At 41.7% G+C, this 17,828-nt stretch overlaps 1 protein-coding gene across 2 annotated transcripts; it reads left to right on the top strand.

The window, feature by feature from the left end:
- Positions 1-4,153: 4,153 nt before the first annotated feature.
- On the top strand, positions 4,154-17,407 carry LOC120030185 (coronin-1B-like). 2 transcript variants are annotated; one of them, XM_038975531.1, is made up of 11 exons: positions 4,154-4,310; positions 5,711-5,916; positions 7,581-7,703; positions 8,538-8,667; positions 9,722-9,903; positions 11,509-11,628; positions 11,876-11,980; positions 12,098-12,243; positions 12,522-12,579; positions 12,796-13,122; positions 14,999-17,407. In XM_038975531.1, exons 2-11 carry the CDS (start codon positions 5,713-5,715, stop codon positions 15,119-15,121), a joined length of 1,518 nt encoding a protein of 505 aa, XP_038831459.1. In that variant the 5' UTR covers positions 4,154-4,310; positions 5,711-5,712; the 3' UTR covers positions 15,122-17,407. The 2 variants fall into 2 exon arrangements, with proteins under 2 accessions (XP_038831459.1, XP_038831458.1); XM_038975530.1 differs by having other exon boundaries at positions 4,154-4,570.
- Positions 17,408-17,828: the final 421 nt, after the last annotated feature.

The following is a 17,828-nucleotide window of genomic DNA, read 5'->3' as shown; positions in this document are numbered from 1 at the left end:
GAAGAAAGATAGGTTATTGCTGCTGTTGAACCAGCAGGCCCAGGGAAGAAAGATAGGTTATTGGTGCTGTTTAACCAGCAGGCCCAGGGAAGAAATATAGGTTATTGGTGCTGTTGAACCAGCAGGCCCAGGGAGGAGGAAGAAAGATAGGTTATTGGTGCTGTTGAACCAGCAGGCCCAGGGAAGAAAGATAGGTTATTGGTGCTGTTGAACCAGCAGGCCCAGGGAAGAGGAAGAAAGATAGGTTATTGGTGCTGTTGAACCAGCAGGCCCAGGGAAGAAAGATAGGTTATTGGTGCTGTTGAACCAGCAGGCCCAGGGAAGAAAGATAGGTTATTGGTGCTGTTGAACCAGCAGGCCCAGGGAGGAGGAAGAAAGATAGGTTATTGGTGCTGTTGAACCAGCAGGCCCAGGGAGGAGGAAGAAAGATAGGTTATAGGTGCTGTTGAACCAGCAGGCCCAGGGAGGAGGAAGACAGTGAAGGAACACAGTGGACCCGAACCACATATGTAATATGAAAATGTGCAGTGTGCACTCAATGAAAATGTGTTATTTTGCAAGTTCTTCACAGAAAATGAGCCAAGGCCAATGAGTCTCAGGTTGAAAAAAAAACAATTGTATCATTTTTATTTTAGTAAACACTGAAAATGGGCCCCACAGTCCCAAACACCACACATGGGTGAAATGTGAGAGAGATACATTTTCTATAAAATATCTGTAGTCTTATGGATTAAGTAATTTGTCTACATTGCAATGGTCTCATGTTTCAAATGCAACAGTAGCCTAAACAAATCCTCATTGAGTTACTGGGTGTCCAGGCTTGTTTTAGACCTGCTCAAACACACCTTGCTGTTGGAAAAGTACTAAAACGGACTTTCTGTTGTCATGTACTTCCTCTCACTTATTTTGTCTGCTTTAGGCTTTCAATCAGAGATGCTCTATGTTTCAGTATAGCATGTCAAACGTACTAACTACCGACACGTCACAACCGGTTAGCCACTTAGCTAGCAAGAAATTCTACGGTTGTTTAGTCTTACTATTACTTTTCTTGTTTTTGTGACGTGTGAACTTAAGTTATGTACTGGATATCGTTAGGCTATTATAACCAGAAGCAACTACTTCTCACGCGAAGACTTCTCAAAAAACATTTGCTCCTTCCTTAGCAGCAAGCGTGTTCGGATGATCTACGGCGGACTGCAACAAACATTTTGACCAAAGTTGTTATTCTTCTTTGAGATTGGGTTGGCGGATCGCATCCAACTTTAAAGTAGCATACACCGCCACCTATTGTACTGGAGTGTGAAGTCAGCCACGGCCTACCTACATTCGATTATCTTCTGTTCCTCTAAGACAGTGAAGTGCGCGTATGCAATAACTAAATTCTTGTTGGCACTCCTAAACAACGCGATTTTTAAAACGTTGGCAAAGGGTAAGTCTAAAAAACTTTGTCCACTCTTTTGATAACAGATTTTAGTTTTGGGAACCGAAAACTGTATAGAGATTAATTATTTAATCGATAAAAAAAAATGTGCAGAATGTCGGCCAAAATCCATCTCGTTCCATCTTCTCCTACTGCCGGCCACTGGGCTTCTATATTCCAGAGTTTGTAGTGAGTCGAAAAGCCAAACGGATGCTTCACATTTATACATCCGGTGAAATATCTGTCTCATCGTTTTAGCTGTGCTATTGTCCCACTCACTCCATTTTCCCCAAAGTTATTTTAAGTAGCGCATTTCTCTTTGTGGGACATGATCGCCATCTTGTGGTTAGTATGAGCATGGAATTATAATCATATTTCTAGGGGTGAGAAATACATAAAGATGATCATATGATATGATATTGGAAGGGATAAGATAATTTCTTGACCCAAATAGTCACACAAATAAATACATAATAATTTAGCGATATTAAAATGTGAAAATTGTATTTCTCAATCTCAAGTGTAACAAATAATTGAATTAAATGTCTACTCATCACAAGATAAAAAAGTTTACGTTTCTTCCACCTGAGCGAGTCTGACCACAAGTCAGAGACCACTATGATGACACACCAAATGTGTTTGATGGATCGCGGGAAAGGAGCAGGAATATGCTTTTGTAGGCTACAGTCCAAGCTATGTCTTCCAATGGTGCGACTGTTGTCGGCATCCAAAGATTATCCAATTTGAATAAACGCTATGGATGACAGCAGTGGTGTAGTCTACGGCGATACGGATATCACTTATTATTGATATCTACATAGCGCATTGATGTGAATCACACTGCTGCTCTCTCATTTAGCCATTTGCGCCTTACGGATTGTGGTTGTTGTTGATGTCTGTTCACAAATCTAAATGTGTATTTGAACCCAATAATGGTTGAATTCCAGAAGTTTAGTCTGCCTATCAATCATTGTTTTTGAAACCAGTGGACAGACAGTGAAAAATGCGCTCTTGCAACAGCGGATCCAAGCCTGTGGAATAAAAGTGGGGCTTTTATTGCTCATTCTAATTCATGCTGATAAAAAAATCCATAGGCCTAATGGACACATGCTCAAACTTACACTCTTTTGATAGACTTAAAGGGGCAATCTGTAGTTGCTACATCCATTTTTGGATTTATAAATGATATATAACCATTGATTCTTGAAGAATATAAATGCCTCATGAGCTTAGTTCTGTCACACTCCATGAGAACCCAAAATATAAGCCTGTTTTACTCCAATGTTTGTAAACATTGTAAATGTAAACAAACACTGTATAGCCTCAGAACATGTTTAAAATAATACTTTTTATATCAACAAAATCATAAAAAACTGAGTAGGGCTGGCTAATAAGTCCTTAGTTTTGGGGTCATGCTCAGGTAAAACAATTTGGCTAATATATACTTCCATATTTCCAAGTCCTATTCTTAAAAATCAAGGGGTATAACATTTATTGGAATGACTGGAATTCTGATAGATTTTGGTTTTTGATGTAAAGATATAATTTAATATTATTATTATTATATGTAGTAGAAAGTGATGGGTTAGAAGAAGCCTACATAACCAACCCATAAAGTAACATTTAACATCCATATATGACCAGCTATGTAAACTTTAACATTGATTTATCCTACAATAGATGTTGTTCAATTGGTAACGTACATTTTTGTCTTCTTCTAATGCCTCTTAAGGGGAAAGTAATCTAAAAGTAACTCAATGTAATCAGATTACATTACTGAGTTTGGGAAATCCAAAAGTTACGTTACTGATTACAATTCTGGACAGGTAACTAGTAACTGTAACGGATTACATTTAGAAAGTAACCTACCCAACCCTGCATGTATACCCATATATGTCCAGCTTTGACGTGGTCAATTACACAGCTTTTTTGCTGTTGTCATATATGTGCAAATATAGACAGAATGTGTCACACACCCATAATCATTTCACTTGTCATGCATTTTAGACACCTTCTGGTGGTGGGTGGGTCGTACCTGAAAAACAAGGGACAAGCAGAACTGTGCATATATGGCCTGGTATGCTTCATATGGTTTAACAGCTTTTTTTTGCTGACATAATGTAATGCCATGCAAATGTTGACAGAATACGTCACTTACACACCCGTTATGTCCACCATTTGATATGCATTTGAGTTAGTACAGTAGGGCTTTGTGTAAGTGCAGCAGCCCAATCGTTGGGTAATGCGTTGGATACAACGCTATATCAAAGAGTTTCTATTATATTGACAAGATACTCGAGTGACCGCTCTAACAATGGAAATGCATATCTTCAAAGATGGAACGCATGCGGGAGGAGACGGGATCAGGTGGGAACCTTCTAGCCAATGAGAGGGCAGATACGCTGAAACCGCTGATTTACAGTTTATTTTATTTTATTTTTTGAAATGTCACGTGCGTCCAATTCTATCAGTGCTTTCGTAACAACCTGAACATTACGAAACTTGTATTCCATTAAATAAGCCTCACGTAGGAAAGTAGCAATACATGATTTTGTTGACCAAATTCGACATTCTCTCATTGACCTCCATTCAAAAAAATCCTCTCTACGTGGTATTATTTTCGTGAACAGATTTTGAGCGGAGCAAACCCTCTCGCTTCGCCTCTTCCTCTCTGGCTACCTCCACTATATCCTGCCAGGGGCGGAAGTCTGGATTTCTGTTCCAAACAGTGATCATTCCAAAACGGAGTGCGTAGTGTCAGCATCTTTTCGGTCGCACGCCCATCATTCGCCGTTACCATTCCCTTGTCTTCGTCTACATTTACGAACATTTTGACATGCTTGCTCAGGTTAAATATTGCATCACAGATACGCAATTTTTAACCAACTGGGTGGGTAATAATTTTGCATCGGGATTGTGCGCTGCGCGTATTTATTTTTCTTGAGCTCTAATCATCAATCACCTGGCTGTGTTTAATCATCTACAACAATTATTTCCTGCCATCGCAGTAAATCGGCTGTGTAGCCTCCTCTCCAACATAGCAAAGGATTAAGTTACTGCTGGTGGCGGATTATTTTATTGGCTTCCTCTTGTCACGGTTTAGCTTCAGCCTTTTTATCTTTTCCAATTAAGAGGTTGTCTGAAATCGAGGTATAGTAATTGAAAAAATGTCCTTCTCTTTGTAAAACACCTTGCTATTGTATTTACCTTGCCTAATCTCTTAGAACCACACATTGTCGACCCTCTTCTCGATAATGTAGGCTATTTAACGTTAGGTTATTTGTCGTCTGTGACATTCATTCCCTTAGTTGTATTTTGTGTCCTTATATGGATATTTTCCGACCCATCTACTAAATTCTTGTTGATGCTGATAATAATGTGCCTTGTGCAGATAATCTATTTGGAAACTACACCTGCCACTCCCACAGGCATTCCTACATTCAAATGATTTGGATGCAAGCCAACGTTTCGTCATGTTATTATAATTTACAAACAATTTGTTACTTTGGAATGTAACATGTTAGATTAGATTATACTGTAGCGTCAACTGTAAAGAATTGGGTATCGCCCTGCATAGGCCTATAGAATTACCCCGTCCCCCCCTTGTGTTTTGCCTGCAGGCGGGTCATGCCCTCTTGTCCAGTCAGCCTTGACTGTTCTTTTTAGAACTGACTGACTCACAGTATGGGGGAATTTGGCTGATGTTTACTTGCTTCCTTCTCCCCAGTATTAACATTCATTAAATGTTACTGATTAACTGAATAAACAAGTTTGTGTTGGTCAGTGCCATATCCTGTACTTTGATCTGATAGGCTTAAAAAAAAAAGTTAAGCTTGACTCTTGACATTGTAGCCTGCTTGAGGTTGTTCTTAAAAGAACATGGCTCACTTTAGGAACTCATTGGCTTAGTACTGACTTGCAAAACTAGCCCCACCAGAATTCAAATACTTTTAAACCACCACTTGCATGTGACTATTTCAATATACAAGGAGTATACCAAACATTAATAACATCTTCCAAATATTGAGTTGCATCCCACTGAATTTGTCGGAACATGGACTCTACAAGGTGTCAAGCATTCCACAGGGATCCTAGCCCATGTTGACTCCAATGCTTCCCACATTTATCAAGTTGGCTGGATGTCCTTTGGGTGGTGGACCATTCTTGATACACACGGGAAACTGTTGAGCGGGAACTACCAGGCAGTGTTGCAGTTCTTGACACCTACTACTGGGTCACCGAATTGACAAAAGTGATCCGCTCGAACGCTCCCAATATCTCTCTTCACAGTCATGTCGTTCCGAAGAGGTGTGGTCAGACAGAGCAAGTTCAGGCACGTCTTCGCCCAGGCTTGGAAGGCAGAGCACTGCATCGATGACGTCCGAGTGTCCCGTGTCACATGGGACGGGCCCCTCTGCGCTGTGAACCCCAAATTCACCGCAGTAGTCATCGAATCAGGTGGAGGAGGGGCCTTCCTAGTTCTGCCACTCAACAAGGTTTGTGCTAGCACACTTAAGCATCCACCCAGGGGTTCCTGGAGAAGTTGGTACACTCAAATTTTGCCCCAAATTTTCCAATCAGCCCGCCCGGCCAAAGGAAAGGTGCCATGCATGAGAAATTATTTGAGAAACAGTCGCATGTACTCTGAATGACCTAAAATGATACATCCCATGTTGGTCTTTCAGTCAGGCCAACCTAAGCTGTACTGTGCGAGTAGTGTAATAGTAGGCCTACTATTGAAACTGATAAATTATGTTTAGTTTAATCAACTAAGTTAGATTTTTTTGCTCTCAAAGTCACACTTTTGTAAGAGAAAAACAGCAAAATTGGTGGTCCTAAGTCCATAAAAATGCTTAAACCACATCAGGAGACCACTTTCGATGTCTGGGAAAAATCTACAAAATGTTGATTTTTGATTGTAGTTACCCTTTAATTCAAGTGCACAGGTACCTAGCACTGTTGCTTGTTTTGCAGTATTTCTGTAGCACATGAGATTGAGTTTGCAAAACAAATGGCCACTTGATTGATGCATATAATCATATCATTCTGCCAGGTAGGCATAGGCTACTTTGTAGCTAGTTAACATTTAATTAAGAAGACTGTTATGCCCTTCATTAGCATCATTATATTTTTCCTGTTCCTTAATTGTTTGAAACCTGGACGTTTTACTTCATGTTATGAGCCATGTATTACTTTGCCTCAAAGGAGCCTATAGCCAAAATCCCATTATAGAAACATGGAGGCACTTCCTCATATGTGTTCTGTTGGTTTTCTTTCAACTTTCTTTCATTGTGTAGCAGCCAAAGGTGGCATCCTGGTCGTATTAGCAACCCATGATAGTTGTTGCATCTTTAGATCTTCCCGCTTTCATTTCTAACGGATGTTTCCATCTCTGTCCATAAAATCGCTCGCATGTGCGAAACGTATACTGTGTTTTCCCGCACATTACATTATGGAACATTCGCGTGTATGCCTATAGCCCTGTGCACATTGCTGCTCCTAAAATGTGAAAAAATTAAGCAAAACATTCTGATTTGTTCCATCAGACTTATTAATTGATGCAGCATATACCTCTACTACACTACTTTGATACGCACGGTGGGGATTAAGAAGTGAGTATATGCAATGCCCACTAAAAAATAAGTGGGTATATGCGCTCCCGAGTGACGCACTGCATGACAGGGCAAGAGGCGACACTACAGACCCTGGTTCGAATCCAGGCTGAATCACATCTGGCCGTGATTGGGAGTCCCATAGGGCGGCGCACAATTGGCCCAGCGTCGTCCGGGGTAGGCCGTCATTGTAAATAAGAATTTGTTCTTAACTGACTTGCCTAGTTAAATAAAAAAATGGCATATACCATCCACTACACCATGGCATCAAACCTCTCAGATGGAAGATAAGGATCAATACCCTAAAAGTGCCCACCTATCTTGATATCGTATTCCTGTAATTTTATGACAAATGTAACAGATTAAAGGCCTATTATTATAATAAACCATTTGCATTGTGAAAAGTAACTTAAAAATAGTTTATAACGCCATTGATACTCCCAACCAATATTTTTTTCAAATAACAGACCACCAGTTGAAAACCACTGACCTGGAGTTTTGTGCTAACCAGATGATGATGACCCTGCCCACCTGCTTCTTTTCCACAGAGTGGCAGAATTGACCAGGCCACACCCACAGTGTGTGGACACGCAGCTCCAGTGCTGGATGTCCAGTGGTGTCCCCATGATGACAACGTCATCGCCAGTGCCTCGGAGGACTGCACTGTAAAGGTAGGTGGTGATGTGAAGGTAGCTGCCCTCTAAAAAGAAAACATAAACAGTTATAGGGTTGCAAAGGGAGGGTATATTACTGGAAACTTTCGAAGTTTACTAGTAAACTACCAGAATTTTTGTTAACTTTAAATAGTTTTGGGGAATTGTATCAGGTGAAATCTAGTGTCCTTTTTGGATACTTCAGATTCTCAGGTGTCTTTAATTATCAGGTAAAATATGATTATATATATATTATTTTACATACTTTTATTTATTTGACTATGTCTTTGTTGTAAATGTTTTGGCGCCAAACTGGTGGGTGTTGTACATTTAAAAAAAAAAGATATATATTAGTTGGAAGAGTTGCAGAGTTCATTGAAAAAAATGCCGTTGTTGATTAGGTACTTTTTTCATTAATTAGGCTATTTTCTCTTGAAACATTTGGTCTATCCACTAGAAACCCATGGACATAAATTACTAAAGTTACCATAGATTATTGGTTAATTACCAAATTTACTGAAGATTCTGGTAACTTTGTTAAATTACCGGTAGCTTTGCAACCCGTAGCAGCTCACTATTGTTTATGAGAAAAGGTTCAACCATTTGTCCAGACCTTTGCATTGATTGAGACGGGCTGTAAGATGGCATAAAGCTGGATGAATAGTCATAAGTGTTTAAAAGGAGTAAATAACAGATGCGCTGCTCTAAGATGGCCTTATGACTACTATCAAGAGGGCATATCTGTGTTGAAAATGTTGCAGATCAGCAGATGTATGCCGATGGGAGGGAGGGTCATCTGTATGCTCTACCCCTGTAACAAAGCGTTGTTATTGGTTGTGCTGTCTATTAAAGGTGTGGCAAATCCCTGAAGGAGGGCTGACTGGACCAATGACAGAGCCCGTGGTGACACTGGAGGGCCACAGTAAACGAGTGGGAATCCTAGCCTGGCACCCGACAGCTTTCAATATCCTCCTAACTGCAGGTAACTTAATCTATCTGCACCTCATTGTCGTACGTCAGATAGAGCGACATCGTCTGCACTGATGGTTCGTGGCAACACATGGCAGAGGACAATGTCTTCACCTCGAACAGTGTATGTCTGTCTGCAAGTTTGGACTATCCAGGTCACGATTCACAAGCAATGCCTCCTATGTCAGTGAATGTGTGTGCTTTAAGCTGCAAGGAAAGGTTGACTAGACATATTGATAGTATTATGACACGTTGGTCACCACCAGTCATGATAATGTGAGACCGCTTATGCTAGGACTTTGATTTTTATGGATAATAGGTCCGTGGTCTGAGAAAGAGGAAATGTGTTTGTTTTTTTAGGGGGAAGTGTTGAATGTAGTCACAACTGCAAATAGACACGCTGATAGTGTTGGGACATAGCTTGGCCACGAGTCATGGTAGCATGTAGTACTAATCACCCATGTGTTAAACATTGGACCTCCAGAGAAAGGGAATATGTGGTAGTCAGTCAGGGTAAACAGTGAGAGTTGAAGGACAGCTTTAAACGTACTGGAGAGGTGTTCCATGACAGACCGTTCAATTCCCAATGCATTATGCAAGCCAGGAATTGAGTATCCCTGCCTTGCAATTAACAGCATGTGCTGCACGTTTTAAAGGAGAATGTAGTTAAGGTTAATGGGAAACTGAGTATCCTTCAAGAGGACATCGGAAGGTTTCAAAAGTCAAAAGCAATTGATTTGTCTATGTATGTGTCTGTGTTACTTAGAATGGTATGTCTATACGTTTAGTATGTGCCAGTAATTGTATGTTTGTCTGTATTTTTAGATGCTACGTCTCTGTATCCTTTTGATTATTTGAATGTTTTGCATATCCATATTTATTGTGGGAACTCTTTAAAAAAAACACATGATTTTACAACTTTTATTGAGATCGACGTTTCGGTAAAATAAGCTTGGTAGCGTGCGTTTTAACCCTCTTCTGTGAACTTAGTTTTGTCTGTGCTCTCCCAGATTCTGTGTTCACGACTGTTTTTGACTGATGCAACTCTCTCTCATTCTCGCTCTCAGGCTGTGACAACCTGGTGTGCGTGTGGGACGTGGGCACGGGGGAGCTGGTGTACCAGATAGCCGATGCCCACCCAGACCTGATCTACAGTGTGAGCTGGAACCGGGAGGGCAGTGCCATCTGCACCGTGTGCAAGGACAAGGCGCTGCGTGTCATCGACCCGCGACGGGGGACCGTCCTCAAGGTGCTTCATGTCTAGCCCATGAATGACACGCATGCAAATGAATTGAAATAAGTCAAATTAATAGTACCAAATACCATAAAACTTCCCTTATCCTTCAAGGAGAAATTCAACAACACACAGGAGACCAAAGCAAATAAGCACCACCTTGTTCACATAATGTCCTTTTTTGAAAGAAAGTGACCTTTGCCATGCTAAATTGGCTGCAGCTAATCAGCACTTGTAAATACCTACCACCTATATTTGGGGAGTTTCTCCCATTCTTCTCTGCAGATCCTCTCAATCTCTGTCAGGTTGGATGGAGAATGTTGCTGCACAGATATTTCCAAGGCTCTCCAGAGATATTATATTAGGTTCGGGCTCTGGCTCTGGCTGGGCCACTCAAGGACATTCAGAGACTTGGCCCAAAGCTTATGGTTGTTGTCCTGTTGGAAGGTGAACCTTTGCCCCAGTCTGAGGTCCTAACCTGCTCCAGAGCGCTTTTCATCAAGGATCTCTCTGTACTTTGCTCCGTTCATCTTTCCCTCGATCCTGACTAGTCTCCCAGTCCCTGCCGCTGAAAAACACCCCCACAGCATGATGCTGCCACCACCATGCTTCACCGTAAGGATGGTGCCAGGTTTCTTCCAGACACGACGCTTGGCATTCAGGCCAAAGAACTAAATCTTGGTTTCATCAGACCAGAGAATCTTGTTTCTCATGGTCAGAGTCTTTAGGTGCCTTTTGGGAAACTCCAAGTGGGCTGTCATGTGCCTTTTACTGAGGAGTGGCATCCGGCTGGCCACTCTACCATAAAGGCCTGATTGGTGGAGTGTTGCAGAGATGGTTGTCCTTCTGGAAGGTTCTCCCATCTCCACAGAGGAACTCTTGAGCTCGGTCAGACTGACCATGGGGTTCTTGGTCACCTCCCTGACCAAGGCCCTTCTCCCTCGATTGCTCAGTTTGTCCTGGCGGCCAGCTCTAGGAAGAGTCTTGGTAGTTTCAAACTTCTTCCATTTAAGAATGATGGAGGCCACTGTGTTCTTGGGGACCTTCAATGCTGCAGGCATTTTTTGGTACCCTTCCCCAGATCTGTGCCTTGTCTCAGAGCTCTACGGACATTTCCTTCGACCTCATGGCTTGGTTTTTGCTCTGACATGCACTGTCAACTGTGGGACCTTTATATAGACAGGTGTGCCTTTTCAAATCATGTCCAATCAATAGATTTTACCACAGGTGGACTCCAATCAAGTTGTAGAAACACCTCAAGGATTATCAATGAAAACAGGATGCACCTGAGCTCAATTTGGAGTCTCATAACAAAGGGTCTGAATAATTATGTAAATAAGGTATTTGTTTTTAGTTTATCAATTAGCATTTTTTTAAATAAAACATGTTTTCGCTTTGTCATTATTGGATATTGTGTTTAGATTGCTGAGGATTTAATAAAATAAAAATATTTTTTTTTAGAATAAGGCTAACGTAGCAATGTGGAAAAAGTCAAGAGGTCTGAATACTTTCCGAAGGCACTGTATGTCTACATTAACTACAGGCTGTACATAGAATGACTTATTGACATTGACTCTACCTTCCCTTATAACACCTGTGATGTTGTTGTGTGTGTCTCAGGTGAAAGAGAAGGTCCATGACGGCACCAGGCCCATGAGGGCCGTGTTCCTCTCCGACGGGAAGATCCTGACCACCGGATTCAGCCGCATGAGCGAGAGGCAGCTAGCCTTGTGGGATACGGTACGGCGGCTAGATGGATACATGTCATAAACAGGACTTTGCAAAGTCCTATGGGAGTGTATGAGACATTGACGCCTCAGAAACAATGCTCTGACTGTATGGTAGAGGAGAGTGGTGACCTAAGGTATCATGACAGTACAGGTCAGGTCAACCCTGTTTATTTTCAGTTGACTCAACTCACACAGCACTGAGGGGTTCGCTACACACACTGACCAGATCTTCTAATGATTGTATCTGTGTGTTGCAGAGGGATATGTCTGAGCCAATGGCAGTGCAGGAGATGGACACCAGTAATGGCGTTCTCCTCCCCTACTATGACCCTGACACCAACATGGTCTACCTGTGTGGAAAGGTACAGTACACCTGTTTCCGAGCAACATTTTCAATAACAAATTCAGCTAGTGTCAAATGATCAATTCTCCCCACCGTATGTTTGGTTTAGCTCGGTTTATCTGTTGATCACTCTCAGGGGGACTGCACCATCCGGTACTTTGAGGTGACGGACGAATCGCCCTATGTCCACTTCCTCAGCCTGTACAGCAGTAAAGAGCCCCAGCGAGGAGCAGGCTTTCTCAGCAAGAGGGGCGTGGATGTCAACAAGTGTGAGATTGCCAGGTGAACAGGTTTTTCAGCATGTCTTTATGGTGATTACTTGAATTGTTTCTCAGTGTATTCAGTGTATTTTGCTCTCTTTTTCACCACTCATTTCCACCTCATACGTTCCCTCTTTCATGCCCTCCCACTGTAAATCATTTATTTAATTCATTCATTCACTCTCTTTCATTCTTTCTTTCATTCACTATTTCTTTCTCTTTTTCGCTCTTGCTCTGTCTTTGTCTCTCTCTGTCTCTGTCTCTGTCTCTGTATCTCTCTGTCTCTGTCTCTCATTGCAGGTTCTACAAACTGCACGAAAGGAAAGTAGAGCCCATTTCTATGACGGTACCACGGAAGGTAAGCTGCCATGCACACAATTTGAAACAAAAGGCCTTCCTCATTTATGACTAGAACTATGTTCAAATAGCCATACTAGAACCCCAATTACTAGCATGCCCAAAACATTGCTTTACACTAAGTGGCATGCTAATGTGGATATTGGAACCAGTCAAGCTTGACTGAATTTGACTTAAAACGCTCTCCCTGTGACCCCCTCCCTCTCTTGCCCCCCAGTCAGACCTGTTCCAGGGGGACCTATACCCGGACACGGCCAGCGTGGAGCCCTCCCTTCTGGCCGAGGACTGGATTGCCGGGCAGGATGCGCCGCCCCTGCTGGTCTCTCTGAGCGGTGGCTACGTGGGCGCCCCCTCCAAGAACAGGGACACCCTCCGCAACAAGCCCAAGCTGTCGTCACAGGGCTCCGGGACAGACTCTCCCCCAGTCCCCCAGCAGGCCGCCATGCCCACCGCAACAACCAGGGAGCCGGAGAGCGAGGGGGTGGGGGTGGTGCAGCAAAGGGTCATTCAAGGAGAAGGAGCATCCGATAGGGTGAAAAGAGAGGTGAGAATGGAGTTTGGGTGTAGGTGGGTATAGCAGTAGGCATAGCAGGGGTGTATTCACTAGTGCAAACCGTAGCAAAACTTTTGTAACCGACAACGTTTTGCAACAAGAGCGAGAGTTTCTTGGTCAAGTTCAGGTATTCCCTCCCTGTTTTGGTCTGTTTTCTTCTGTTTTGGTATGAATAAGAGGTTAGAGATGTAGGTATGAGTACAACATAGAAGTGTCAGAGAAGTGTTGAGTAGACTTGTGTAGTGCCTTGTGGATTTAGGATGTTATCGTGTACAATACCAATCAAAAGTTTGGACACACCTACTCATTCAAGGGTTTTTCTTTATTATTACTATTTTCTACATTGTAGAATAATAGTGAAGACATCAACACTATGAAATAACACATATGGAATCACCTAGTAACCAAAAAAGTGTTAAACAAATCAAAATATATTTTATATTCTTCAAAGTAGCCACCCTTTGCGTTGATGACAGCTTTGCGCACTCTTGGCATTCTCTCAACCAGCTTTATGAGGAATGCTTTTCCAACAGTCTTAAAGGAGTTCCCACATATGCTTAGCACTTGTTGGCTGCTTTTCCTTCACTCTGCAGTCCAACTCATCCCAAACCATCTCAGTTGGATTGAGGTCAGGTGATTGTGGAGGCCAGGTCATCTGTTGCAGCACTCCATCACTCTCCTTCTTGGTCAAATAGCCCTTACACAGCCTGGAGGTGTGTTGGGTCATTGTCCTGTTGAAAAACAAATGATAGTCCCACTAAGCGCAAACCAGATGGGATGGCATATCGCTGCAGAATGCTGTGGTAGCCATGCTGATTAAGTGTGCCTTGAATTCTAAATAAATCACTGACAGTGTCACCAGCAAAGCACCATCACATCTCCTCCATGCTTCACGGTGGGAACCACACATGCGGAGATCATCCGTTCACCTACTCTGCATCTCACAAAGACACGGCGGTTGGAACCAAAAATCTCACATTTGGACTCATCAGACCAAAGGACAGATTTCCACCGGTCTAATGTCTATTGCTCATGTTTCTTGGCCCAAGCAAGTCTTCTCTTCTTATTGGTGTCCTTTAGTAGTGGTTTCTTTGCAGAAATTCGTCCATGAAGGCCTGATTCACACAGTCTCCTCTGAACAGTTGATGTTGAGATGTGTGTTACTTGAACTCTGTGAAGCATTTATTTGGGCTGCAATCGAGGTCCAGTTAACTCAAATGAATGTATCCTCTGCAGTAGAGGTAACTCTGGGTCTTACTTTCCTGTGGTGGTCCTCATGAGAGCCAGTTTCATCATAGCGTTTCATGGTTTTTGCGACTGCACTTGAAGAAACTTTAAAAGTTCTTGAAATTTTCCAGATTGACTGACCTTCATGTCTTAAAGTAATGATGGACTGTTGTTTCTCTGTTCTTATTTGAGCTGTTCTTGCCATAATATGGACTTTTACCAAATAGGGCTATCTTCTGTATACCACACCTACCTGGTCACAACACAACTGATTGTCTCAAACGCATTAGGAAGGAAAGAAATTCCACAAATGAACTTTTAACAAGGCACACGTGTTAATTGAAATGCATTCCAGGTGACTACCTCATGAAGCTGGTTGAGAGAATGCCAAGAGTGTGCAAATGGTGGCTACTTTGATGAATATAAAATATATTTGATTTGTTTAACACTTTTTTTTGATTACTACATGATTCCATAGTTTTGATGTCTTTACTATTATTTTACAATGTAGAAAATAGTACAAATAATGAAAAACCCTTGAATGAGTAGGTCTGTCCAAACTTTTGACTGCTACTGTGACTACATTCTCCTTCTTAACCTCCATCTCGCCCTATCCATCCATCCCTCTTCCCCACTCCAGGAGGAAGTGCTGAGCGAGGTGCTAGCGGAGGTGAAGGCCCTACGTTCGGTGGTCTTGGCCCAGGGCCAAAGGATCGAGCTGCTGGAGAGGCAGCTGGCCCGCATCGAGGACGGGGACGTCTGATTGGCTGAGGGGCGTCACCACTACACCCGAAGGGCGTTCTTACTAAAACTCCATAGACCATAGCCTTACCAGAATCAACAACAGTACCTTAAGCTGTGTGCGTGTGGGAGTGGGAGGATGTAGTGAAGTGTAGCTGAGTTACTAAACTGTGGGAATCACAGAGGGGTCGAGAATAAGGTGAACTATTATAGTGAAGGTGTACAGAGACCAATTGGATTCTGCGGGTGTATCGCAATTGTATTTCCTCGTGTCCTCCTCTCTCCTCGCCTCCTCAAAACGCGTTGGAGGAAAAGGTCAGAGGTTCCTACCCTCGGACCTTCTCCAATGCATTTTGAGAAGGTGAGTAGAGAGGAGGACACGAAAAAATAAGGAAACACCATTGAGATGCACCCTACAACTCTTTAGATGCTGATTCAGTTGGATAGTGGGTGATATAGGATGAAGGGGGATAATCTGCATAGGACTTCCATACTGCAGTAAGATATGTTACCGGTTTTTATTAAGGAGCGTTAATGGTGACACTATTTGAAGGTGTATACATTTAAGTATCCAATATTGTGTATCACTACAAAACTTAAGACATGAGGATTCAATTGTAGCCTACTCACGAATCCTTATGCCATACTGTATGACAACTGGCACGAAGGTCTATGTTAATTTGGCACATTTACAAAATGGCACATCTGTCTATATTATTTTGTATAATATGAATGCACCCTCAACAAGTGTTGTCAAGTAGATAGGCAGATAATTTCCTGTTGCTGCTCTCATTGAAGCACTCGCATTGTGAATCCGTTAGGGATTGTTTAATCGGGTAGTTAGAGCTGCTAACCGTGATGCATATCAAACGTCATACTCCAGTTTATTATTCGTGCTTATACATTTGTACATGTATGCATCTATACATTATTTTTCCATTCCATCATAGGAATCTCTTACCCTAGATTAGCTGAAGAGATGAAGTCAGACCATTGGTATTAAGCTAAAATGGATATATACTGTTTACAAAACTGCACTGGTTAATTGCGATTGGGTAAGTTGTATTAAACTGTGCTGTATGGCGCCTATATCGACATATAAAGAAAAAACATTGGTCAATTTCCAAATAATGTTGATTTTTGATATGGGGCTTTTTCTTACAAATGATGTGAAGGACTTGAGTTGGAGGTACCTTAAATGATTGCTATCATGTATGTTGTTAATCTCGTGTGATTTGTATTTACATTTTTTGCCTTCGAAGAGAAGGTAACACTAAATTTGTGCTCTCCAACTTAAGTTGTCTTAGGTGAATGATCCCCCTTTGGTGAAGCCAAAAGCTTCACTGACTAGCAACATGCAGTATAATTTGTCACAAGGTGTTGTAAACTCCAATGACAGTTTATAACAGAGAGCTCAAGTAAAGTGTTACCTCAGAAAATGTGTTCTCAGTAGAACAAACTTAATATCATACCATTTAAATCATAGCAGTTCTATGAGTGTCATGAGGCACAGAACTAAAGAAAGTTGCAATGAAATTTGAGGAGTTTTTAAAAACTGTGTGAATGATGTATTCCAAGTCAGTAGAACTAAATATAATCGTTTTAGAACAGTGGTATTCAAAACCTTTTTAGCCGGGACCCCATTTTTTTCCGCAAGTATATCTCTTGACCCTACCCCGAAAACTAATAACAACCTTAAAATCTGTACATTATGATTTTTACGTGCACAACCATCCACAATACATTTACCCAATAAAATTGTATTTTTCAAATTATCTTTCTCAAAAAAGTTTGTATATTGTTCCATTTTATAATCTTACCCCCAAAAAAGTTGGCAATTAATGAACACCGATTTGACAACGATTTTGAATACCACTGTCTTAGACTAATATAGCAGCAGCAGCTGTGGTTTGTATTTGAAGATAGGAAAGAAAGGGCATACAATGCTCAACTGTTAGACGGAACTGAAAAATAATAGTTCACTGTGTTACATTTAGATTTTTTGCATTTGTAAGCAGTTTATACTTCACCGTTTTGCAGCCCTCGGGTACAGTTCATATCTAGCCTTATCCCAGATCTGCTTTTGGCTGTATTGTCGACAACGACCACAAGAGGTGGCGAGACGGCACAAATGGGTCTGGGACCAGGCTAGTTCACATCAAGCTCATCACGATTAATTTATTTACTAGATTCATATTTATTTATGCACTGTCATACTACACATCATGTTTTGTGTGGTTGTGAACCAATAGGGGATGAAAATGACACTCCACTGTGCGACTCTTCCAATAAACAGTCTTTCCTCTTTTGCGGTTGTAGAATGGCCACTTATTAACCCTCTTAGGTCACATGACAGGAAGTCTTAGCTCTCATTGAAATTACTTCATAAGGCAGTGTATTGACGCACAAAAAATAGAAAAGTGAGTACACAAAACATTAGGAACACCTGCTCTTTCCGTTACATAGTCTGATTAGGTGAATTCCGGTGAACACTGATCCCTTATTGATGTCATGTCAATCAGTTTAGATGAGGGGGAGAAGACTGATTAAAAAAGGATTTTTAAGACTTGAGACATGGATTGTGAATGTGTGCAATTCAGAGGGTGAATGGACAAGACAAAATATTTAAGTCTCTTTGAATGGGGTATGGTAGTAAGTGCCAGGCTCACCGGTTTGACCGTGTCAAGAACTGCAACGCTGCTGGGTTTTTCACTCTCAACAGTTTGCCG

Source organism: Salvelinus namaycush, chromosome 36 (assembly GCF_016432855.1).
Source record: "Salvelinus namaycush isolate Seneca chromosome 36, SaNama_1.0, whole genome shotgun sequence".
NCBI lineage: Eukaryota > Metazoa > Chordata > Actinopteri > Salmoniformes > Salmonidae > Salvelinus > Salvelinus namaycush.
Note: the sequence above shows the minus strand (reverse complement) of the source record. Positions and strands in the feature narration are given on the sequence as shown.

What these genes read in the sequence shown, in the direction of transcription:
- LOC120030185 (XM_038975531.1), top strand. Translation starts at nt 5,713, where the DNA reads ATGTCGTTCCGAAGAGGTGTGGTCAGACAGAGCAAGTTCAGGCACGTC. An exon ending in AACAAGTGTGAGATTGCCAG is followed by an intron (nt 12,244 to 12,521) that starts GTGAACAGGTTT and finishes CTCTCATTGCAG; the next exon opens with GTTCTACAAACTGCACGAAA. An exon ending in CTATGACGGTACCACGGAAG is followed by an intron (nt 12,580 to 12,795) that starts GTAAGCTGCCAT and finishes CTTGCCCCCCAG; the next exon opens with TCAGACCTGTTCCAGGGGGA.